Source organism: Zonotrichia albicollis, chromosome 1, assembly GCF_047830755.1.
Source record: "Zonotrichia albicollis isolate bZonAlb1 chromosome 1, bZonAlb1.hap1, whole genome shotgun sequence".
Taxonomy (NCBI): Eukaryota; Metazoa; Chordata; class Aves; order Passeriformes; family Passerellidae; genus Zonotrichia; species Zonotrichia albicollis.
In genome coordinates, this window is record NC_133819.1 from 78,560,113 (window position 1) to 78,586,818 (window position 26,706).

A 26,706-nucleotide genomic window follows, 5' to 3' on the forward strand; every position below is an offset into this window, starting at 1 on the left:
TAAGATGTTTTCTATGAAAATATAATTATTAAATCTTGCACAATCCTGCAGAGAATTAATGTATAGTGCCAGGTTACCAAGACATATGAATGTTTTTATTCTAAGTCTGTCTTTACGCTTTCTTCTGCTTCTCCATACCACATCTTCAGCAATTTTGTTGGAAAAAGCGTCTGTTCAAAAATGGAAAAACAATTTAAAAAGAGGTCAAAACCACTCAGGTAGGAAATTTGCTTGAAAGAATGCTTAACTGTATTTCTATGTCTGAAAAATCATAGGAAGTTGTGTGCAATTTGTACTCCAAAAGAAACTACTTGCACATTTTCAGGACTTAGCATATTGATAAATAGTTTTTGAGGAATGAAACCTTTTTTGCAGATTCTTTTGCAGAATCTGCACATGAAAAAAACATGGCAGAATTTCCTTTTCTTGACTCTGAATTGTTTGCTTTTTTAGGAACAGAATTAGATTAATGGGGGATTTATAATTTTTTCCAGTTCCAAATCTCGGAAGGGTAGTAGATTCTCCCAGAGTAAAGTAGATAAACAAGTTTGCAGAATTTAAATGTGTGTCAGTTTTCTGAAAGGCCAAGCAAAACCAATTTGCAATTTGAGGCTGGCAAATTTAGGCAAAGAGAAAAAAAAGAAAAACAGAGTAATTAGAAAGGATTTAGCCAATTAAAAAGATTGGGATAATGATAATGTCTGTCCGTGTGTTTTTCTGGAAAATAGGCCATGCTAAACAAACCTGATTTCTTTGTTTTGTGAAATGCCAGGTTATATTGAAAAGATAATTGCCATGCCACACACAATTCTATTTAATAAGATAGCAATCAGTAGTAGCAACAAGGCACATAAGAAATGACTATGAATTGGCTACCTGGGAGGTAGGAAAAAAGTTATCACCAAGACAGAATTGTCATGAAAAAAAGAGATTCCTCCAGGACTCTACAGGGTTCAGTGTAAGACCAATTCTATTCAACTTCTTTCTGTGTGGATTAGCAATAAACAAAAGACAACCATTGGCAAAAATTTTGGATGACTATTTCTGTAATAGATATCCCTTTGATTACAACACTTGCATATTGCACATTGAAATGCATTCTCTTCTTTCTGGAGGTGTTGTGGCAGCAAAATTTTAATTTAATTATTGTGATTGTTCTAATACTAAAACTGAGAGGTGCTGGGATTACATTTGGTATCCATGCAATTGTCACATAAAATGGTGTATTTTCACTCAGAGAAAATTGCTTCAGATTCCTTAATTTAGGAGGCATCAACAAAATACTTTTTTATTTTTTAATTTCTGTCCGTTACTCATAAAGATGTTAGAGAAGGTTATTTTTACTAACAGTTATTTAAAATGATTTTTTTTCTTTTGGGGGTATTCACTGTAGTACAATCAGTCTGGTCAACCCACCCCTTATTTTAATACCAAATCAATGCTACTCTAGCCTATTTCTTTAAAATATTTATTATTTTCCTTTTGAAGTATTCTTATTTTTCAGTACTTTTTTATTTTTTTTATCAGTTCTCCTTAAAGGTTGGATTCATGTATTTCATTTCAATGTTAATTTTCTTTAAGGAAGTCTTTCAGTACTATAGTCATGACCCGAGAAGAAAATTGACCAATAATTGTCATTTCTATAGTGCCGTGACTTTCGTCCATGAAGTGTGTAGGTACGTCTTTGTAAAGGAACAAAATGTTAGTTATATAAAGCAGATCTGAGTCAAAGGGCTGGATTAAAAAACATCTTTGTTATAGAAGAATTCAGAATGTGGATTAAAACCATAAGCTTTATATTGCAGATTTCTGTTTACAGTTATATTTTGAAGTAAATTACAAATTCAAGTCAATGTCTATTGAGAGTTCTAAATTTTAATTTTATTTTGAAATTTTAAGAAAAAAATGTATTTTCTGACTTTTTCAATATCTGTCTTAAAATGAAAAAAATTGGTTTCTCTTTCAAGGTAGAATTACATTAGAATTTGAAATGTGTTTTAATACATACAAGATGTTCAGAATATTAAGTTACAATAAAATAGGCTAAATTCATACCCTAGAAAAAGCAGTGATAAAAATAGTGCTTTTATTCCAAAAGAAAGAATAATGTTAATAAAATTACCATCTACAATACTTCAAATCCCTCAGTAAATTGTAAACTCCCACATTTAGTTGGCTATTAAGTAGATATTTGGAATTGCATTTGAATCATAATTGTCTATGACCATGGCAAGACAGATATATAAGAAACTAAAAAATGGGGAATCAAATGTGACTTACTGGCCCTTCCTCAAATATCTACTGACCATGCTCATGTTTCAACAACAGAATGAAAATTTTCCAATCAAAAAAAATACTTACTTCCCCATGACAAAACACAGTTTGCCATTAAAGTGGAGTTGTGTGACTGTTTTCTTTTTGTTTTCCCCACTACATAGAAAACCTCTGAGCTCAAAATATTAAAATAGACCATGTTTTATCTGGAGCAATTCAGACATCATGCAGAAGTAGGCTGTAAAATAAAGATGACTAAAATTCTGAGGTCGTTACTGAATGTAAATGAGTTCTTATTTTGTGTAAGTAATAAGATAAATTCTTTAAAGTGTACCAGACTTATGGGTAAGTACATATTAAAATACTTCAGTAAATGCATAGCTATGCACCTGGCTGTGGCAGATATTTTCTTAGTATTTGTCTGCACTTGAATTAAAAAAGTCTTGATTTTTGCAGTCTCAGTTGCAGTGGATCCTTCTGTTGTAGCTTTTCTTTTATGTAAGTTAAATGGTTCTTCATAGAATGCTAAGAAAGACAACATAACACATTGTCAGATGCTGCAGAGCATATAAGTATCTTTAAGAAAATTTTGTATAAAAGGAAAGGTATTTACTGCCATTCAGTAATAAGAATAAATTCAGAGAGCCTGAGATGGAAGTAAAACTTGCCAAAAATGAAGTCACTTTCAGGGCTTTCTGAAATCCAGGGGTGTTGGGGAAAAGGAAAGGAAAGGAAAGGAGCTATCCACAATAGTAGATATATCAATATTTCATCTCAGAGTTCTTTTTTGTCAGTTTTATCTGATACTTTGAGGATAAATACAGGACCATCATGAAGAAATTTTTTAACTTCAATAGGTTGTGAAGAACTGTCAGTACTGAGAAGGAGGCTTATGTGGTTATGGGCAAGAGCAAGAAAAGCATAATCAAGTTTAACAGCATTAGATAGTAAAAGTATTTACAAGACATATTGTTTCATTTTAGTTATTCCTGTGAGTAATAGGGGGTAGGACTTGATCCTTATTGGTCCTATTCACATAAGAGATTCTGTGGTTCTACAGTAATTCTGGTCTCATTCATTTGGAAATGTCACTGGGGAAGACATGGGTTTATTAGTCAATTAAAGATCAATCATCAATGTAATGTATTCCATATCAAAATAAAAATGTTGAAATTAAAAAAGATGGTATTAAAATCTTAATTGGAAAGTAAGTAGGTTTCCCATCATACATGGTCAAGAAAGATAAATTCAAATTGGAAAAAGTGCTTTCCAAAACTCTTGAAATTGTCACACACAAACAAAAAAAAAATATTAAAATTAAAAAACCCTAGCAAAACTGGTGTGCTTTAGAGGCAAATAAACTTATAAAAGAAGTTAGAAGAAAATGTGGTTTTTTGGGAGAGCCTTTCATGTGGGAAAAAAACCATCTCTCATAATTTTAAGATGGAAATAGGTATGAGTATTTGTGAGGACAGAAGTCCAAACCTGTGTGTTTGTCCCAGCTCCATTCCAATAGATTGACCCTTCCATATGTTGTATTTGATTTTTAACATAGCAGTCAAACTTCTGTAGAAATTCTTTACTTAATACCAGAAATAGTATGGGTTGTACCTGTAGTGACGTCTATATCTTGGGTTTTTTAATTTTTTTTTTCCTTTCCTACCAAAGATGGATAAATACTGAAGGCATAGCTGAGAAGTACTTGGTTAACAGGGTCACAGTGCTGCCTAAAAAAAAAAGAGGCAAAATTAAGATTGTGTTTAAATTTAAAAAACCTGTGACAGCTTTCTTTTTCAGTTTTTTTGGTAAATGTTTTAGTCAGGAAAATATCTTTCTTAAGATTAACTTCCTGTCTTCTTGTGGGATGTACACCAACCCTTGCCAAGCATACAGAAGATACTTAGGAGCAATTCCTGCTTTAAAAAAAACCTCCTAGATCACTTAATTTTATCTTAGTGGAAAAGGCAACTAAGTTCTCCTTACACATTTTGGGATCAATAGTGAAACTTGAGATTATGCATGATTTTAGTGCTGCACTGACAGAAGCTGTTGGAGCTGCTGGTGACAAGGACAGAGCATTAGAGTCCTCACATTAGTTACATACCTTATACTGATGATACAATTTCAGGATGTATAAATGGATCTGAAACCCAGGAAAAAGAGGAAACTAAATCTTCTCTCACCCCCTGCCTGCAGCTCATCACAACTTTAAAACTAGTTTTCCTACTCTAAACTTTGCATACAAGGTTTGGAAACTAAAAGCCGGCCCAATTTAATTTTCTCAGTTTTCAGAGAAGAGGAATCTTCTGCAAGTGAGAGAGATGAAATGATTAGTCATGATTAGTCATCCACAATCCTAATTAACTATCTACAAGCCTTGATTAAGTGTCATACCCCTTTGAAGCAAACAAAGAAAAGTAACCATAAATCAGGGTAATCTTTGTTTGTTTAAATTAATTTTAAAGTGAAAGTGGCTAGTACTAGGGAGGATAACGCAGAAGGAATGTTCTACTATGTTACATTTGATCTGTTACAAGTTGAAATGGAAGGTTGTTTTAAAAATCCCATATTTCTTACATGCATATGAATAAGCATGATATGTTTGGTTTCAATATAAAAAACGAAAACAATTCATTTGAAAAGTCAAAGCAGGACATTCTCAGTTCTAAGACATTCCCATATTCCTATTTTTCAGTAAAATATATTTTCAGAACAGTAGTACCAGATTTTGTAAACCATATTTATTTTTATGAAAATGCATATTTAAATTATAGCAGTTCCTTTTATCTAAATGACTCTGCAAATTTGCTTTTCTGAATTTATAATGTGTATAAGTTGTGGTTATTTTCAATATATCATGTTGCAATTTCTGAAAAAAATATCTGTCTCAAGTGGTATCATTTTGAGGAAAAAAACACTGATGAACTAAACCAGACTTGTATACTATTTTTAGCCAGCTTGTCCCAATCTACACTTCTGATGGAAAGTAACTTACAGTGCAAAACTGTGTTAAAATAATTCTAAAACTTCGTGGATGCTTAAAGCAATTCTTTGTGCACAGATCTCCTTGTTTTTGTGTGATTTGCTTTCAGAAATTAATGGACACAACGGTATAAGCTACATGAAATTTTCCATTTTGTATGTAGTAATGTTTAAATGGTTTTATTGAAGAAATGCAAAGAATGTAATTTTAAAATACAAGAAAGATAATGCTCTGGAAAATACTTTTTTACATGATCTGAAACTGTGGGAGTCAAAAAAGCTTGAGAATTGTGCTGTACATAAAGTTCTCCTGAAGAGTAAGGCTCTACTTATGATTCTTTGCATTAGTAATTATTATATGATTAAAATTTACCCAGAAGCAACATCTGATGGTGTTATGCTATATCCTTATTGCAAGCAAGAGTTCACTTTCAGAGTTCAATGGAAGTTATGCTAAAATTTTACCTCTATAAAAATGTAATGTTAATAAATTGGGCATTTTACATCTTTATTTATTTCTATGAAACTCACTCCAGTCTATTACTATCTTTTATGCACTGGTGTGCTCAGAACTGCACCCAGCACTCCAGATTTGATGAGCAGAGGGGAAGAATCCCCTCCTTTGACTGGCTGACAGTGCATTTCAAAATGCTGGCCTTGTTTGCTGCAAGGACACATCACTGGCTCATGTTCAACCTGAGAACCACACCACATTCTTTTCTGAAAAGCTTCCTCCCAGCTGGTCTGTCCACAGAATGCAGTAGTTTCCTACCTTTCTCTTTACTGAATTCCATGACTTTTCTGTCAGTCTGTGATCAAAGAAATTAGCCAGGTTTAATTTACAGATATCATCACAGGTGGAAAATGTCTCCTAATTGAAGCTGCGCCCATCAAGTTGTCTTTCCCTACTTTTATTTTAATCTTTGCTTCTACATGTATGGGTAACTAAATGTGAAAAGCAATTCTGATGATAATGGATAAAAAATAATGCAACTTTAGGATCATTCCATTTTGGTTTTCTCTCTCTAACATAGTAATAACAATAAAAATATTATCTTTTACTTTACAATTATTAATGAAGCCAAACATTAAAAAAAATCTACATTATTGTCATGTACCAAAATGAAAAAATACTTTTTTTTGAGATTTGTCAAATAGGAAAATCTAGCTTTTGGATAGTTTTAAGAGATACGTGATATATTAATTAAGAAATTAACTTTTGTTAGAAAACACCTTGTGTCTTATTCCTTGGGGTAAGAGTTCCAATTAATTTTTTTTTTCTCTTAAGTAGCTATTTGAAGAGTTATATGAGAAAACACTCTTATTTTGGCAATGTAACTTTGGATCAGGAACTTTATAAGTTATATTAATTATTTAGTAATATAATAATTGATTTAGTAAATACTGTTTCAATTTTATCATATTATGCAGCAGATGTTGTCTAGAGGCATCTGGAGCTGTGTTTTATAAACGTGTATATATGACACAAACAACTAAACATTTAGCTCCACCTTTCCTTTAAAGAAAAGTTATGTCCAGCCTTTGCCCCTGCTTGAACAAGCTAATTCTGATGTTTTGTTTGTTTGTTTGTTTTCTTTCCCTCACAGGGGTCATCAGGACTGCCTTGCACAATATGGACAGGGAAGCCAGAGAGCATTATTCCGTTGTCATTCAAGCCAAAGATATGGCTGGGCAGGTCGGAGGGCTGTCAGGGTCAACAACTGTAAATATCACACTCACAGATGTCAACGACAATCCACCCAGGTTTCCTCAGAGTATGTACAATTTCAACATATAACTGATTTGAAAATCATGTTGATTTTCAGTGAAGTAAGAAGCTATTAGTGAAATCCAGTTAGTAGTCAAATTCATGGCAAAAAGACAGCTTGGAAAGCATTTGGATTCACCAATATTTTTTAATTTTCCAGCATTTCCAGATAAAACACAGAGATGGCATAGCTAAAATACTGAAACTAGTAAAGATTTCTTTCAGTCTAACCGCTGAATAATATTGACATGGGTTACAAATGTATACTGTTCTCATATGAGAGTCATTCTCCAGCCCCTGTTAAATGCATATTTCAATAAATGTGTGATTTTGATCCCATGAGGTAATTGGGATGTTCCTATGGTAGATAACAGCAAAAGGCAATTGATTAAAATATTTAAGATGCCTTTGGCTGCTTCCATATGTATCTATCAAAATTTTTTTCTTCTGCTTTCTCTATACCAAACAAAATTTTTAAGGTCAATTATTACATTTAAAATGGTCAAAATCTAAGATGTTTCTCATAATAGTTAAGCAATGGTGGAGCCTGACTTTATCATAGTTAAATGAGTTGCTAATATTGGTTTCAAACAATATTATCACATGAATATATGAAGAATAAGTGCCAGAATAGAATATCCTAATGTGGCCACTAATAGGAAGTTAATTTCTATTTGGCTCATTGGATACACATTGATCTGGCACAGTAGCTGGGATCTTGTAGGAATTCTGAATTCAGTCGACAATTTATGTAAAAATCTTCTGTAACATAAATGCTTTCTCTCTGCATATTGGCTCAAGGCCAACGAGAATGTTGTAATCTGGTCTCAGACGTTGCATGAGCTGTTGTAGAACATAATGGGCTGGTAGGTCAAGGCACGTCCACAAGGAAGTGCTTTAAGCTGTTTGAATTAAAAGATTTACAAACAATAGTAGAGATCACAAGGCTCCAAGGACAAACAAAGCTCTCTGGCAATACACATTGTATAAAATCTGGCCAAACAGCAAGTAGGCTTATTAGAAGCGTTGCAGAAATTATCATCTTCTCTGTGCCTCACAAAGACTTGAAAACATAAAGCTTTTGAAATATACCCTTAAGTAAAATATTTTTGATATTATGTTCCACAAATTCTTCATTGCATTCGTCATTATATTTAATACTTCCTAATTATTGGAAAGGCAAAAGGAAGAGCTTATCTTTGAACAAGAGCTGAATTAAAAAGAAAGAATGTCCTAAGTTTTCTGCAAACTCAATGGATGCAGGAATGGATCCCTATCTATTAGGTTTCAAGAACTGGCTTCTTTTATTTTGAATGGAAGGACTTAGATGGCAAATTCATTGGCAGGCAGAAATGTACATTGCCATGTCTATTTATCTGTATTATTATTTTTTCAGAAATCAAAGAAATACAAAATGTTCATGTAACAATTTTTACATTCTAAAGGATTTTAATATAGTTGAAAATGACAAAACATTTCAGATTTAACGAAAATTTATTCAGGCAGAATTAAATTGTATTTTAATATTTATGCTTTTTAAGATAAAATATTATTTCTAAAACAATTCTTGTAGAATACAAACATTGCTTTCTTTCCTTACAGAAGATTCCTATGCACAGTTATGAGTGCCATTATTTCTTTACTTCTTTTCAAGAACACCCCTTGCAATGAGCAGTAGCTACATGTTAATAATAAAGAATAAAAATCCAGTTGATCTTAAAAAGGCCATTTTACCATCATGAACTATATACATGAGTCTTACTCTAAAATAAATAACTTCTTTGCTTATTTTTTCCTCTGTTTCCTTTGTGTGCCATGATTTTCAGTTAAATTTCTCTTCAATTTCCTTATTAGACGGAATGCTAAATGAGACTTACTGAGGCTTGTCACATTCAGAATTGAATTCCAGGGAAGTGCTAACCAAAACTGGCTAAATCGAGTGTATAACCCTTGGGACAGGCTGAGCCTCAGCTAAACCACAGACTTTCTTTTGGTTAGTTTCCTTTTCTCCGTTACCATACTTGTGAGTTTTGAATCTGATTCTAACTGTATGAGTACCTTACTCGAGAACGTGCTGGGAAGTACATCTGATTGATGCTGTTATTATTTGTTTTATTTACAAAAATACTTTGTTGTATATATTGAAAAGATATACTTTTCTGGCTTTAGTAGATCAGTGTTCATTAGACATGCAGCAGCAGTAAGATATGCAGGAATTTTCCCCTTAAAGAAACACTTTAAATCCCTAATTAAAACTTAGAAATAAAGGTTATAAATATATCTGCTTGAAAGGGTTTATTGTTTTTCTCTGCATTCATTCTTAAAGACCAGACTTTCTTTCAAAGAAAGTCCTAACAGAAGAGCAATAGTTTTCCCATTTATGAAAATAATCTTGCAAGAATAATATGAAACAGGACTGGATAATTTTATCAGTCTGATTTCTGGTATAGGAAACACACCTGAAAAATTCTGATTGCAAAACAGTAGTATGTCTCAAAAGTAGGAAGGGGAATGTGAATTCAGCAGGAGAATAGTCTGAAACCTCACATATTTTTTGCTTATCAATTACTTCCTGCGCCTCTTGTATAATATTGGGGTTTTTTTCTTATATCATCAAAAATTTCCTTTCTTTTGAGAGTTAAATAATAAATGGACTATCTATTCCATGTAAGCTGACAGACAGTGCTCTGCATAGGAAGATTTTTGCATCTCTCACTTCTTGTTAATTTCATCACTGATGGATCTGTGTGGTTGATGACTGAGGGCTCTAATATCATTGCCATAAATTTATTTCCTAATTTGGTAGAAGATATTCCATCTTCCAATAGCACTGTTATCAGCCTTGAGCTACATCAGAATATTCTGTATATTTTCTTTCAACAATTCTCTCTGGTGTTGCTTAATATGAATAAGTTATCTGTGTTTTGTTCAATATGAAGAGATTCTGATAGCATCACGCTAAGCAAAGGCTTCTATTGACATTCTTTGTACATCAAGTGCTAATGTTTACATTCTGGCCAGTGTGTAGAAGATCTAAATGCTGTGTCTACACTCTAATTTGTAGGTTTTGGTTTTTGTTACAAATAACTCAGTTCCTTAGGATAAAGCAGAATTTAAATGCAACTCATGACTTAAAACAATTTTTATAAAGCTTGATTTTTGAGGCTTGACAGTTTCATGGCAATAGTAAACATAACATTTCATAAAATTAGTTTCATGACAATAGTAAACAAACTAATTATGCATATATATACATAATTAGTTTGGCCTGTCTTTTTACCATATCATTGTATGAAAAGTGCACAATCATGTTTAAATAGGAATGTGATATGAAGACGCTCCTGTTAGTTCTGAAAAAGTAAACTCACATCCTAGAAGGAGACATTATTCAGTGCTAGTAAGGTATCCACTATCTGGCCTTGTTAATATAACTCATTAGTTAACTTGGTGTAAAAGTATCTGCTACTTATTTTCTTTTGAAAGTCATACTCCAGTGTGGTCATTTCTGTGCCTTCGGCTCCATGTAATAAATCTAGTTCTCATTATTTCCTGTTGTGAGAAATGTCATGATTTCCTGTCACGAAAAGTCAGCATCCTCTCACTCCCCACTGCCATGTGCTGCAGCCTGTCCTGCCCTACCTGGTGACAAGTCCATGGCTATCTGCCTTCTCTTTTACAGCTTGGCTCCTGCCCAATGTGTTGAGGAAAGCAAAATTTTCTCTGATTGTTTTTAGCAGGTTTTTCTCCTTTTTTAACGCAGTATCTGCTAAGAGGCTTTGAGAATCATAATGAGTTTTGGGTCTCTGCACTTCTACTAGATTTGCCTGATATTGGACAAGGATTAAAAATTACTGAAAAGTATTGAGTTAAAAGGATTGCAAAAGTTTTGTGTCCCCAGTAACTCAGATATTAAATAAGGACACAATAACTGATTTCTCATAAGATGGCTGACATCTGATCAACTGTACCTCTTTAAATTATAATTTTTGCATAACCAGTATAATATAATTTTTATATAATAAATATAAAATATAAATTTTATATAAAAGATATAAAATATAATTTTTACATAATCAAGATCCTGTTCATTGTTCCATTTATGGGCTTGAGAAGTGGGAACATATGAACCTAATGCAACTCAAGAAGTCCAAGTGGAAGGTCTGCACCTGGGTCAGGGCAATCCCAGGCATGAAAACAGAGTAGAAGAACTCAGTGAGAGCACCCCTGAGGGGAAGAACTTGGAGATTCTGGTGGGTGAAATGTTGGACATGAGCAGTCGATGGGCACTTGCAGCCTAGAAAGCCAGGTACATCCTTGGCTACATCGAAAGACTTGCACCCAGCACATCAAGGGAGGTGATTGTCCCTCTCTGCTCTGCCCTTGTGGAGCCCCACTTGAAGTGCTGTGTCCAGATCTGGAGTCCTCAGTACAAGAAAGATGTCTACCTGCTAGAGTGGTCCAGAGGAGGGCCATGAAGGTGAAGAGAGGTCTGGAACACCTCACTGGTGAAGACAACCTGAAAGAGCTCAGGTTGTCAGCCTGGAAAAGAGAAGGCTCCAGAGAAACCTTGCTGCAGCCTTCCACTACATAGGAAGGACTTAGAAAAAAGATGGAGAGTAACTTTTTACATAGGCAGGTAATGATATCAGAAGGGGGGGCATTTTTGAAAGGGAAAGAGAGGAAGTTTAGACTAGATATCAGAAGGCACTGGACCAGGTTGCCCAGAAAAGCTTTGGATGTCCCATAACCAGAAGTGTTCAAGGCCAGGTTGGATGGGGCTCTGAGCACCCAGCTGTCCCTGTCCATTGTAGAAGAGTTAAAAACAGATTGTCTTTAAGCTGCCTTACAACCAAAACCATTCTATGGTCTATGATTCTATACGTGGATGAGTCCAGCAGTGATCCAGTATCCAGTGAGTATCAGGAAGAAATTGTTCTACTTTTAAACGTTGCTTATATATTAAGATTTTTTCATTATAATTAGACAAATATATTTTCCTTATTTGATGCTTATCACTTCTCGTTTGTGTGACCTTTACATTTTGATGCACAACGTAATTGTGATGCTGAAAAGTATTTTTCTTCTCGCATCTTTTTAAAGGTAGATATATGTTGAATTGATTGAGGTTTCAAAGTCAGTGCTCAGGTTTCAAAGTAGATGCCTAGTGAGTGACACTTCCTTTGTGAGTACAGTTGGTGTTCAGTATACTGATTTTCTGACTTTACAGGGAATCATCCCAAAGCCTCTGACTTTTTTTTTTTTTTTAAGTAGCTAAAGTGTTACATTAGAAACAGAATGAGGTGCAGGTATCAGGTTTTTTTTCTGTCAGTTTTCAGAAACTTCCTCCTGATTGTGATAACCAGAAGCAAAGGTAACTGGGGTAAGCTGCCACTGTGTGCCTATATTACCTGGTGTTAATTTTAAACAGAGAAGTATATTTGGGCTTGACTTTCTAGAAGTATTTAAAATCACCTGCTTAGCAAGACTGCTACACAATGACAACAAGCTGTTTTAGGGAGTGGTAAAATAGACGAGCCTTGCTAAGTGATTTTTTAAAATTTCTCTCTTTGTAAGAGATACTATATCTTTTTAATGTGCTAGCATCAATCATTCATCTATGGGATGCCTTGGAAATATGAGAAATGCATTACTTGAGATGTGTTCATTGGGTTCAAAAGGGAGTTAAGATATATGAAATAAAAGTATATGTACAGAAATGAGTGTATGCTTCCATAGACTGGAAAATGTTATCTAAAGTGATTTGTTTAATTTTCTTTTTCCTTCTTATTTTTGTGAGAAGAATGGTATGCTGTGATATTTGCACAATATTTGAAGTTAAAGCTACCAAATTATTTCATATGTCACTAAAATCTGACATGAGTTATTTAATGGCATTTGATCACATAGGAAATCTCATTATGTTCTCTTTCCTGAGCAGAATAAATGTGATTTCTGTAATCAGTTTTTTTTTCTATAAAATGTAATTAACTAAATATGATGCTTTTCAAGAGTATTGAATATCTTATAGTAAAGTCTCCTTTAATGAAAATTAATGACAATAAAATTTGGCAACAGAATTGTTTATGGAATTTAAATATTCCAGGAAGTTTGATGGGGGAAAAATATATTTATGTAAAAGTCAGATTAAATACTTGTAATAAATATGTGGTCTACATACTGAGTTTTAGCACCACCTAGATGCATCAACTTTACTCATAACAGTACTATGGAGTGTTAATTCACTTTATTGAATATTGTCTATAAGGATTTCTGTGTACCAGATCCATTATTAATTACACATATCATTTTAAAACACTCTAAACAGTAAAAAATATATGCAGGTTTTGTTTGTTTGTTTTTCTATGGGTTTTTTAATACGACTGTAATGGTTTCGGGAATGAGGGAATGTTGTTTGTTTTTCTCTCACAGTAGAGAACTGGGAGCAGGACCACTCCATTTTGAGGAGTGTTTTTGGAAAGCCTTAGTTTTCATGTCCTTTATGAAGTTAAACCCCAGTGTGATTACAATCCTTTCTGTGCTAGTGCCAGAGAAAAACAAGCATACCAACAACAAAATAAACACAGTCCAAATGGAGTTTAACCCTTATACAGGTATTGCTATTGCTATCTGCTTTATCCAAGCTGCCTTGCCTGATGCAGCCATGGTTCCCTTTTAAATAGCATAAAATATGCTGAACAGAGCACAACCTCTAGAGACTGCTACAGATCACATCCAACAATTAAGGTCCCCATTAGTGATTATTATGGAGTGCATATGTTGCTTTTCCCATGTCATTTGCATAGAAAATATTTATTTCGGGATTCAATACCTAAAGGCAAGTAGTTAAATCTGAAAATCCTGGAGAAACTCAGTTTTCTTTATGTTTCTGCTTTTAGCTATGAGCAGCATAAACTCAATTTTTACAAAAATGCAGAATATTTTTGTTCTCCAAGACTGAAAGTTCAGTATTCTGAAGTCAGAAAGCTTTCAAGAACTTTCAGTTATTGTCTCTAAAGGCAAAGTGTCATGGAACATAAACTCATCACTGATAAAAATCTTAATCACAATCTTAACTCCTGTTTTACACTGAGATGTAAGAAGCAGAGACATTGAGATTTATAAGTCTTGTTTCAGCCAAAGTCTCTTGAATCAAAGAAGAACATTTTTTTTTCCTAAACTGACCCAAGGTTTCTATGTTCTTCAGACTTTCAAGGCAATCAGAAGTTTGAAGGGTTTGAGTTTTGAAGTTTTTGATTGTCTTATTTGCAAATAAGAAGTAATGTCACTTATAATTCAAATACATTTAGAAAATGCAATAGCATTGGGCGTTTTGGCAGGGAAGAGGAGTAAGGCAAACATACCTCTTGAAAATTTCTTAGTTTAGTTTCATTAAAGAGAAGTTGTCATTAAAAAGAATGTTCAGATCAAAATTAGTAGATATAAATTGACTGAACTCCTGCAATCATAAAGGTTTCTATACTTATAATGATGATGGATTGAAATTGGTTTTATTACATTAAAAATAAGCGGAGTAAAGGAATATGGGACATATGTCCAAGACATACTGTGACAAATAGGCTTCTAAAAAGACTGCAGTTGCTAAAGAGAAATCCAGAATAACCTATTACAGGTAATGAAAACAAGCAGCTCTGTGAATGAAGAAGAGCTATTTCTCAAAGATAGCTACCAAGGAGGATTGAGCACAGTCCACAGCTGAAGCTCTGCTTTAGTTTTATCAAAGATGGCAGGCAGTGAAACATGAGACAGACCTTTGTAAACGACAGGATCATAGGTTCACGTGAGACTTGAAAAAGTACCCAAAGCCCAGCTTAAAGGAGGCTCAGTTAGATCAAGTCACTTAGAGTCTTGTCTAGTAAAGCCTTGAAAGGTCCTTTGTAGGTCCCTTTCTGCAAAACTGCTTTACAACTGGCTGGCCCCAGCACATACTGATGAATGGCATTATTCCTCCCCTGGTGCTGTTTCTGAATGTCATGAGGTTGTTTTAGGACATTTCTCCAGCATGTCCAGGTCCCTCTGAGAAGCAGCCCTGCCCTCCAGTATGATAAACACTTTTTTCCCAAATTGGTGTTCCATATTGTCTTTTCTCCCTCTCGTTGTTAAATATGGTAATGTCTACTGTTCAAGACATTGTAACCTACAAAAGTAATCAAAATTATCAACAGAATAGAATAGATTAATAAATACAATAATTTCAATAGTATAGTAATTGATTTTCATTAAATACTGTTGCAATTCTTTTTTGAGTGGTTCAGACAGAGACAACTCTCTTTTCTGAGAGTAAGATACAGCATTGGAGGTTGCCTGTAGGCTGAAATTAAAGTCTACTGTTCTAAAGATAAATAAATTATTTCTGTAGTATAATGACAGATAAGCCATCAAGTTTATTGAAAGATGAAGATCATATACTTGAATTTGGAAAATGTTTCAATTAGCATAGACTAAACTCCTGAAAAGTGGTACCTGCACAGTGCATTACCTGGAAAAGAGTATTAAATTCCTCATATCATGAGCAAAGGGAAGGCATGTGAATGAATGTGATAAAAGCTGAGAACAGGATCAGCCAAGATTCTTGATCTGTAAGAAACAGGCCAGCTCCTCTAGAAAAAATTAGACCATCCCCAAAAGATTTCTGCTTCACAACAGTGTCCTATCAAACTTTTTTTATCCAATGCCCAAAGAAACATTCATAGGATCAGAAGCACAGGTTGTGCTGAGTTTAAAAGAACACATGGGAGTCATTAGGTCCCAATGGAGAGCACCCAAGGAGTTACAGCGTGTGCCTGAGAGCATTGTCAAATCCATCTTGGACTCAAACAAGCTTGGCACTGTGACCTTTTCTCTGGGAAGTCTGTTCAGTGCTTGATTGAGCCTTTTGTCAGGTCCTCTTGCTAACAGTAAAGTTTATAACTATTTAGTATTTAACATTTCCAATTTTACCACTAGCCTAAAAAAAAAGTATGCAATACAGTTTAACCTTCATGTTGCTTAATTTTATCTTCTTGCATATTTGGTCTTTTTAGATAATATTTTTTTGCATTTATCTACTTGTCTCTATGAGATATTGTCAGCCTGTCTTTAATAAACAGTGGTTAAACACCTGTTGGGAGACATTTCTGACCTAAGAGGTTTTTTTTTTATTTTTTCAACAGCTTTCTTTTAATTCTATTTACATTTTTCTTTAACATTTCTACAGTTCTACAAAAACTGACATAATTCATGAGTCATTTAGAATATTAATTTTACTTGAAGTTTTAGTATTTCAGAATCTTTGAAGCAGGTATCAGTAAAATAAATTTCTGAAACAGATGGCTAACACTTGGAATATGATTATAAAGCAGATCATAGTATAATGTAGATAAATATATTTGAACAAGCTTAACTATTTAAAAGTCTCCAAGTTCAAGTTCACTCTATCATATGAATTATAGCCAATCCAGTTCCTGATGTGACTTGATATTGTAACATATTCTTAATATTCTTAATATTTTTATTTTCGTAACCTCTTCCTTTTTGGAAGAACAAAAATGTCAAAAAAACATATTTTGCATTTATTTTAACACTAAGTATATTTTGAAATTAATCTCATCCCATCCTTATAATTTTATGTATGAAATAAAGCAACCAGTAATACAAAAGTGTCAGTTGACATCATCTGTAAGCACTAAATTTTGCAGGGCATTTATTTGGAAATTTGTGTAGGCGGCTTTTACATGCATTGCAAAGAATTGCATCGAAAGAATAACTGAGTTTTTATTGAATTAAGTAATTGTCCTGTTACATCAGTGTTGATATTTTTGTTTTTTACATGTTAATTTAATTTTTCTCTTGTTCTGTTGGGCATTTCTTATTTTCCTTTAGATTTCCAAATGAATAATGACTAATTTTTTTTTTATTTTTCTATGAAATCTCCTCTCCTTTAGACTAATAAAGATTAGTGCGCTTCTCACACCACTAGTTCTTTACTAGTCCTATGAACTAGTATGAAAAAATTAATTCAAAACAACAAATAGGTTTAGGAGCTGTTGTGCAAGAAATTACATAAATGTATGATTAATCTTCAGTTTTCTGGCAGGTGACGATAAGAGAGTTATATTTTACTGATGATATCTATTCCCTTTCCAATTGCCACTTCTGTAGGTTGATAATTTCTTCAATCCACCCAACCAGTAGTGGATTTCTGCCATATCTCAGGTTTAATCTCTGAATTCAATTTAAATTTTGCCTTTCTTTTTATACACGCTTAACATGAGCACCTCTGCAGTCATGCTACCTGGATTCAACCCAGCAAACAGTTAACAATATGTTAACTTTTATATGTCCCCTTTCAAATCTGCTGATCCACTGTCCTGCCACTCAGTTTTGCACTATTGCACTGACTGCCACAAAATGCCTTCAAAGAACATAAAAGGAACCCAGTAGAGTTTCAGAAGATTTGTAATGACAGAAGTTATTTTTCTTTTTTTACTATGTTGGTGGTTGGGCTGTAAACTCTGCAGACTGTTAGGGAGGCATTTGGATTGGAATTTATTAGATGGGAAATTAGCATGTTGTTGGTATGTTCATGCCTTCTATTGGATGTGAATTATTCTTTTCAGTACTGGTAGATTTCATCATTCCTGCTGTATTATAAGGGTAGCATTATTGGAGAAATCTTCTTGAAGCTGTTTTTCTGGCCTAGTTGCAGGTGGAAATTGAGGTTTACCATAATGACATTATGTCTCTTTGCCACTTTTATTTCCATGTGGTGGCTTCTTGTCCACCAGAAAACTTTGTACCTTTTAGAAAGAAAACTTCACACAAAAGCATAGAGACAGTTAAGAAAATTATCTTTCAAAAAATATTTCACTTACTAATTATTAACCTAGCATGTTGCAAAAACACTGAAAGGAGCAAGAGTTGTAAAGAAAAATGTCTCTGGGCATAAATGTGTAGTACTTCTTTGTACCCATCGTGTTTATTTTAATTTACTGTGGATGACAGTGGACATTTTTGTGCAAATGGTAAAAAATTAAGACTCATTATATTTTTCTTTACTAAAAATCATGTGTTGAAAATTTTGATACAATTTTGCAAAAATATTTGGATTTTGGGAAAAAATGCAACATATTTTTCAATTCAAAATTACTCACTTGACCATGCATTTAATTGTAAGTTGGTGAAATAAATATACTTTGGTTATGGAGAACATAAACTTGTAAAAATACTATTACGAAGTGACTTCTGTATTATGCAATGTACAGCAATAGCTGTGAAAACTAAAATCTTACATTAGGTAATTTGAATCTTGAATAGGGAATGAAGGCATCCCAAGTAAAATATAATTCACTTTTGAATTCTTCCAGGGTTTTAAATAGATTCATAGGTTCATTTGTCACTTTATGAAATGCATAAATACTCTTCCAGAGTCAGACATCTATCAAGCAGGTAATGGTTCTCTAATTTAGTTTGACTAGAAAATGTCCAAACTATTATGTTGCTTTTTTTCCCCCTCAGAACATTATCAACTGTATGTTCCTGAGTCGGCTCAAGTTGGATCGGCAGTTGGCAAAATCAAAGCAAATGATGCAGACACTGGCTCAAATGCAGACATGAAGTACACGATTATAAATGGTGATGGCGCTGGGGTATTCTCCATATCTACTGACAAAGAAACCAGGGAAGGAATTCTCTCTCTGAAGAAGGTAAGCCATAGAAGATGTAAAATTTGGGTGAAAATTCTACTTTTGTCCCCAGCTTTCTTAAATCTTGCCATAGAAATTTTATCGGTGGCAATGAGTGTGCAATTCAGTTTTCAGAATAGACTGTTATTCTTTGATTTACTTTCCAGTTGATATCTAAATGATCCAGTATTGTGCTAAAGACTTAAAATGTTACTTGGCAAGCTATTGCAGGGTTATCATTTATATGTAGTTTCTATATTTGTCCCAGTCAGCTGAGAGTTCTTATGTGGGTTTGTTGTTATTGAGTCTTGTAGATATAAATTATATGTAACCATACACCCTAAAAATTAAAAGTGAGTATATGTTCAAAATTACTAATATGAATTCTGGTCTTGATTAATGGTTGGATAAATGAAATCATGAGAAAATATGAAAGAAGAGAATAAATAAAAAACTATCTAAAGCATGATTCTATTTTTTCTGCTTCGGCATTGATATGTATGTATTTAAGATGTCAAAAATAGTTTCTTATTCAAGGAAATATTATTTTTATAATTCATAAATATTTAAAATATCTACTTCAGTATCTTAAAAAGCTTTAACTCAGTGTCTTTTGTAAAGGTTATGTAATACCCACCTTTTTCAACCACATAAAAGTAAATTGTCATTTTTATACCACTGAATTTATTTCATGATGTCCTTGTTATAGCTAAAAACATAATCTGGTATTTCTTCTTTAAAATGAGCATTATACCCTCACCATGGCTGCTGTTCATGAACTACAACATTTATTAATATACAAAACATGAAGCAGAAAGGAAGAATTTCCAACAAAATAAAAGACATAGAAAACTCTGTTAATTCACATTTCTTACTGGTTTTGGCAAAGTAGCTTCAACAAATTTTTCACTATTATTTAGAATATGACAAAAGCATGCATTGCCTGTTCTTTTACATACACATTACAATTATTTAAGTCATTTTTACATCAAGACAAGAGGAGGTAAGTTTTGCTTAAAAATGTTATATTCCAGTTGAGCAGAAATTCAACACTTAAAAGTTACATAAATTTGTGTATAATACCTCCATTATTTCCTTGGATACCTTATCCTTTTGTACAGTATTTAAAAAGTGATCTTGTTTTTGCTTTTTTTTTTCCTTTTTTTTACTCAGATCTTTTATGCAGTTTAATAAGCATATTATATGCTGTGTGCTGTAATTGCTTTTAATTTAGATTGGGTTTCAAGCTGAATTTTTGAGACCCTACCCAAAATAAATAATCTAAACTGAGGACAGAAGTGTTTTGGTTTTGCATATCAGATACCAGTGCCTTCTATACCTTACTATATACCTATACTTACTTCTATAGTAAAATAGAATTACTTATCTTCTAGTACTTCTCCAGAAGAATTAACAGTAGGCACATCAGAAAAGTCGGAAGTAAATATATTATTGTGTCTAATGACCTGAAATCCTTATCCAAATATTAAAGATTTCCTTATGTAAGATTCTGATAGACAGATAAAACTTTTGAATGAAGATAGAAAACATGTACAAAAATTCTCTTTAATTAATCTAAAATATAAATGTTTTCTTTCTTTCTGGGGAAGACAATGATCTTCAAGGATAATTTTAGGTAAATACAGAAATGCTTTGCATATTTAAAGACACAAGAAAAGTCTGTCTTTCATCTTATATCTACAGCTAATGATTGAGATGTTATAGGTAAAAAAAAAGCAAATGAGAGCAAAAAACTAACCTGACTATATTTAAAATGTCAGCTTTTTCTGATTATCTGAATAGATTTTTCCCTTTAAAAATGTTATTGTTTGATCAAGGAACTAGATAAAATAAAGAGTTTGTGTTACTACAAGACTTTGTGTCTTGTAGTCTTCTCTCACGTGTTTTCTGAGATAAATGAATCTTCCTGTACAAGTTAATTCAGTTGTTGTCAATATAAACTGAGTTTTCCAAAAAGACATCAAAGATAAACGTTGCAGTCCTTTTTAAACCTGTTTATTCTTAGAATGTGCATGCTGCAGAAAAATGAAAATCACTAGTCAATATTTGGCTACTCATAACAAAACCTCCATAAATTAATGGACATCAGAGTTAGAATTTATTAAACGTATATTTCTTTATGAATTGACTTGAGAAGGATACTTAGCTGTTTTTTCTTGCGTAGTAATAGATTTACCAGGCTATGGTTAATTTCCATGCCTTTAGAACTTTTTATTTTTACATTCAGGAAAGGGAAACAGAGAGTAAGAGGGTCACAAAAAGCCTTATACTGATAGAGTTTAAAGAATGAATTAATTGTCCTTAACTATACAAAGGAGAAATCAAACAAATATATAAAGTGTATATAAATTCTGATTAATTTTTCTTGTACACCATCAGTCAAATTTATTGTAGATTTCATCTATAAAATTCACACTGACAGTGAAAAGCCAGAATGATACTGGTATCAGTGGAATTCTGCCATGCCATAGAGGAAATAAAAATTCCCTTTCTAAAAATAAATATGTGCATATGCAACTTCTTTAATGATATGACTGTGTTTGGAAACTGTTGGAAATAGACAGTCTACATCTGCTCTCTTACATTGAGCAAGTGTTTTCCTGTGAGAAGTTGCTTTTATTCAGTTGAGAATAAAAGAGATGCCCAAAAGAATTTTAATGTCGTCCCTGTCACTGTCTATGACCATTTTTTATTTAAGATGTGAAGTTATTTTAATTCAGGATACATCATTCTCTACCTTTTTCAGGACCTAGGATTTACTGATTAAAACCAAAAGGTGACAAAATTCAGACAGTACATTATCAGGAAAGTAGAATCTGAGACTTATCCTAAACCATGGGCTATTTCCAAAGCTAGTATCTTTTTCAATATTCTGTTGCAGAGAAAAATTGAAACCATCCTGCTTCATTTATATCCTTCTATATACAAGCTATGACAGTGGCTGCCAGAATATCAGAGAATATCATCCCTTTCCAGTGACATGAAGAAATGTTTAAGTTAAACAGAAAAGATGTTGTTAAGTTGCTAGCAGGCTAAACTGGAGAGCAGAATGTCTCTGAGAATTTATTTTTTCTTCCAACAGCCACTCAACTATGAAAAAAAGAAATCATATACACTTAATATAGAAGGAGCAAATACTCACCTGGATTTTCGCTTTTCACACTTGGGGCCGTTCAAAGATGTGACGATGTTGAAGGTCATCGTTGGCGATGTGGATGAACCCCCGCTCTTCACCATGCCTTCCTATGTCATGGAAGTTTATGAAAATGCAAAGATTGGGACTCCTGTTGGCACAGTAACAGCACATGATCCTGATGCTGCAAACAGTTTAGTGAGGTATAGTAAATCCAAATTATAGGAATTAATTATTCAATCATGATATTGAATTTCAAAAGCTTAATGGTCAATGAGATCTGGAATGTAGGAAGATGGTTTATTTTAGTACATGAAGGAAAACATAGGTTGGAACAGTGTCATGATCAGTCTGTATAGATTAGATTTAGTAACATAACCTTTAACTTTATTTGATTTGCATTATAATTCCCATCACTGGTCTGAGCAAAGGCCTGATTTTCCAGTAGTGTCCTACTATAAATTTTTGAAATATCATAGTATGGTTTTCCCCCTGCTGTCAAAATTGCACTGGCCCTCTGCACACTTGTTTCACTGTAGTTGTCCCAGGTGCTTGTGCAAGACAGCAAAGTTTAGATACATCTTCCTTTTAGAGACAAGCAGGATCATTTTTGCAAAACTTTGGTTGAGGATGAGCCCAATTTTTTGTTACATGCTTCAGCTTCAGTAGAGCATCAAAAGAATCAAATATGTGCAATAATGAATTTTGTGGAACAATATAAGAGCTTTATGTGTCAAAGGTGGCAGTGAATCTAAAAAGTCTCCGAAAAATATCTGCAAAAAGATTTTTGATGATTTTCCTTTCCATGACACAATAATATAGCCTTTGTAAAAATAATTTTATTATATCCTTGGAAAGCAGTTTTTCTTCAGCTGGTTAGGAAGATTTAGTCTCCTGACTGAGTTGAAATCTGCTGGGTATGTGTAATAGCCTTAGTAAGGTGAAACAATCTTTTCATAGCAATGAAGACATCCGATTTTTATGGTTCTTTTGTCATAATAGTCTAAAATTCAAAATGTTTTGTGTCAGAGAATCAATATATGCAATTTCTTAGTGGCAAGTTATTGCCTCTGAAAAATTTCCACTATGGTATTTGTGCCTAAATTGTAACATACATAATAATTTTTTTTCTAAAAATAGCTGCCAAATTCCTGTAGCTCTAATATTGTAATTCTGAAGCTATTAACACAGTCAGACCCATTATTGTCATGGAAATTTGGAGTAGGAAGGGCAAGTCCATATTTGACTAACTGGTCCATAATTCAGCTGTCTGTTGCCCATAACAATTTTGTCTAGAAAGAGATAAATCTGACAAAAGGGAAGCAGCAGCAGTTTGGACAAAGCCTGGGAGGGCCAGAAGTAGATTTTCTGGGGGAAACAGGCAGTAATCTGGAAACAGAGGGGTCAAAAGGAAAAAATATTTTCCAATACTGAGATTTTGTATTTGCTTTTTTTTTTTCCAAACTTGAATTTTTAATTAGTGATTGAGGACAGAATATTAAGTATCCATATTATTCATATAATTGAGGGAAAAAATTGTTCTTACTTTTATTGAGGGAAAAAATTGTTCTTACTTTTGTCAATCATGTTTTTACCTCAGTTGACATATATTTTTGAGTATTTCTTTCCATTTTTCTATGTCTCAATGGAGAAAAATATATAGTGCTAACGTAGTATACCAAACCATGAAGATCCAAAGGGAGCCAGTTCTCAGTTACATATTGGTGGGGTTTGGCAAGGGCTTTTCATAGAAAGCAGAGACCACAATCTCCAGGGAAGAAAGACAGAGATAGGACTTGACCTGCTGATCTCTGTGTAGCAGGGAAGTAACAGAACAAACAGCACTTCTTATCCAAATGGCTCAGATGCATCTCCAAATACTGTGAGGCTACAGGGCAAGATACAGAGCAGCCATTTGCTTATCAGTCTTTCCTAATCCACTTGTGCATCCTTTCCACTTTATAAGGACACTCGCTGCCGTGTATGAGATTGATTAAGCATTTAGGCACACGCAGTTGAAACCATGTCACTTTGCTATTCAGCTGCTGAAAGAGATACAGTGCTCTGATTTGTTCACTGTCTAATTAAATAACAGTTTAATTTGATGGCAGGAACAATTCTTGTATACAGAATAATGGTTGGAAGTGTAGTTAAGGTAATTAATAGTGCTGAAATCTTTTTAGGTTATTTGAACTGAACACAAAAATAAGTAGCATCATCTACTGCTATCAGTAGAGGGAGACAAAGTGGGTTTTGTCCTTATTTCCTCACTGCGATTTCATCACAGTGATTTCATCTTGTTCATGAGCTGAGCAGTCTTCAGAAGGCACTGACTTTTTGCCAGCGCTTGTACTAGTGTTTCAGTCTTTAAACCCCAGCAGAACTGTAATAACAAATGTAGCTAATAGCAGTGGGGTCTTTTTATTCAATACCTGGCTGGCCATTTGGACTGTTCAAAAGGATTTTTCTTTTCAAGCTGATTGATGGTTTTTTTCTTTAAAAATATAGAAATGTATTTTCAGGGAAACTTTTTAAAATGCTCTGTTTTAGAATAAGATCATTATTCTACTGAAATATGAAAAGCAAGATATAATAGAAAGCATAAGAAATAAATATAGTAAAACTTCATCATGTATTAATTTTAAATATAAAGGGGTTTTGAGTAGTTTGAAAATCACTTAAAAATTTACCTAAAAATTATTGTCTAAATCAACAGAAAACATCTTTATTTGTCATGCATTCACAGGTATTACTGCCCTGTTGGAACATTTATGAAAAACTAATCCCCTTTCATTGCTTTGTGTCAAGTATTCTGCCTCCATACTCATATCTTTTGTTGCTTGAAAAGGTCAGCGTTAAGTCACGTCTTATAATAATATCTGATGTGCAAGTGGATCTTGAAAAGTATCTTCCCACACAATGCGGAAGAAAGCATGACTATTAAATGCTCTAATTACAATATTTTCTTAGTCCATTATTCATTTTAAATCCCTGTATATCTACTTAGAAATTATCTTTTTTTCTTTCTGTAATCATACACAGAAAACCTGTGTGGTGATTAGGGGCGCAAACAGCTTTTAATTGGCGAGGCACCTGGCTGTGAGTGCTGCCTCAGGGCAGGGCAGCGCCTCCTGAAACCCTGACATCCTCCTGTAGGTGGTGATCCTTGGGTGGTGAGTCCGCCCAGGCACAGCTCATACTCCACATGATCCTTGGAGCTTCCCAACTGCCTCTGGTCTGCTGCCAGTGGAATGTTTTTTGGGAACGTGATGCTGTAGCTGTTCCCCAAGCCACGTCCAAGGCAGTGATTCAGAAAAGAGCTCAGATGTATTTTTAAGACCATAATACTTTCTGCAGCTCTGATGTAACAGTGAAAGTAGCTCCATGACATAGACCAGCTCCCCCAGAATAACTCCCTGGCTTGATAATGTACTATGAAGAACTGAAAGCCTTTGCTTTTGCTAATTTTATACACTTAAGAGTAGTGTTTGAGAAATAAGACATCCTGTTGTAGAAATACAGTAACATCAGATCACTGAGTTCTCCTTTGTCATGTAGTGATACAGGGGGTAAATCACTGTTTTGAGCATTAACGATAACACCTCTGCACCCTCCAGTAATTTTTTTACATCCACTTATTATGTTTAACTTGGGTTGTTTGCATTTCTGGGAAGAATTTTTCTTTTCCTGGTATCTAACAGAAAACTTGTGGTGAATGGGGTACAGGTCCTGATCAGGACTCTGCCTGTGACAGCAGTGTCAAACGATAAGAAAGATAAGCGTCTTCCCTTTTCAGAAGGTCTACAATTGCTTGGCTAAAACTGATTTGTTATATTAATATTTTGGAATTCAAGTAAATTTTCTGTTGGACCCTAATCAGGTTGTAATATGCGTTGCTATAATGTATTTTATTCACAAATATTGATCAGCTATAGGAAACGGAAGTCAGAAAAAAAACCCCGGTTGCTTTGCTTTTGGTTTTAGTTTTATTTTTTTCTTTTTTAAATTTTGTACTAAAAATTAATTTTAATATTTATAATTTTTTTTGTCCTAAAAATTGACTTTTAATTTTGTGCTAGGTTGGTGAAGAATAAGAGTACAATCCTGCTTCTCACTTTTCTAATGGTCTTATGTTGTTGCCTTAAAATGGATGATATATCATAATGGTTATAATACATGTATATACTAATGAATGCAAAAACTTTCCAACAACACACCTGGTATGTAGAGGCTCCAATAAGTTCCTAGTTCCCTTCTCCTACTTTGATTTAAATTGACAAACTTCTCTTTTCTTCTTTCAGAAAGAATACAAAAAACAATGAATTACAGGTGCATATGATTATAACAGTTAATATGGTGTAGGAATTTTGTCATCAGTTCTTGTATTCAGTAGAGAAACTTATTTCAACTTTTGCTGTATTGATTGTAAAAGATAGTCATCTTTTAGATTCATCTGAAGGTGAATATTTTAGAAAGTAATCTTAATTTTCAGTAAACAGTATTTTAAGAAGCATGGTTATATGTAGATGAAAGAACATAACCAATAAGTTTTATGCTTTCCCATGATTATTTCTCAAGGTATTAAAGATAAAAAGGATTGTGAAAAAATCTTTTCTAATGTAAAGTTTAAATTTGCTAGAGGTAGAGTAAAACCTCAACTTGTGATTCAAATTGAAGGGATGTGCAAGACATCTTCATGAAAGTATCTAAGGGAGGGGCTGAAAATTAAATTATATTTTTAAGTTTCCCTCCCACCTCCCACCTTCTCTGAGATCAATTCAGTCTCTATGCTCTCAGCAGAGAGAAGGGATAAGGCTGCTCCCCTTCTGGAAAATACAGAAGTCCCT

The 26,706-nt window shown here is 33.5% G+C and overlaps 1 protein-coding gene across 16 annotated transcripts in view; it reads left to right on the forward strand.

The window, feature by feature from the left end:
* The window catches only part of CDH18 (cadherin 18), a 491,833-nt gene that overhangs the window by 418,300 nt on the left and 46,827 nt on the right, over positions 1-26,706 (forward strand). For all 16 annotated transcript variants that reach the window (XM_074545340.1, XM_074545332.1, XM_074545380.1 and 13 more), the window contains 3 exons: positions 6,864-7,031; positions 18,539-18,726; positions 21,809-22,062. In XM_074545340.1, coding sequence (XP_074401441.1) covers positions 6,864-7,031; positions 18,539-18,726; positions 21,809-22,062 — 610 coding nt within the window. The remainder of the gene's footprint in view (positions 1-6,863; positions 7,032-18,538; positions 18,727-21,808; positions 22,063-26,706) is intronic.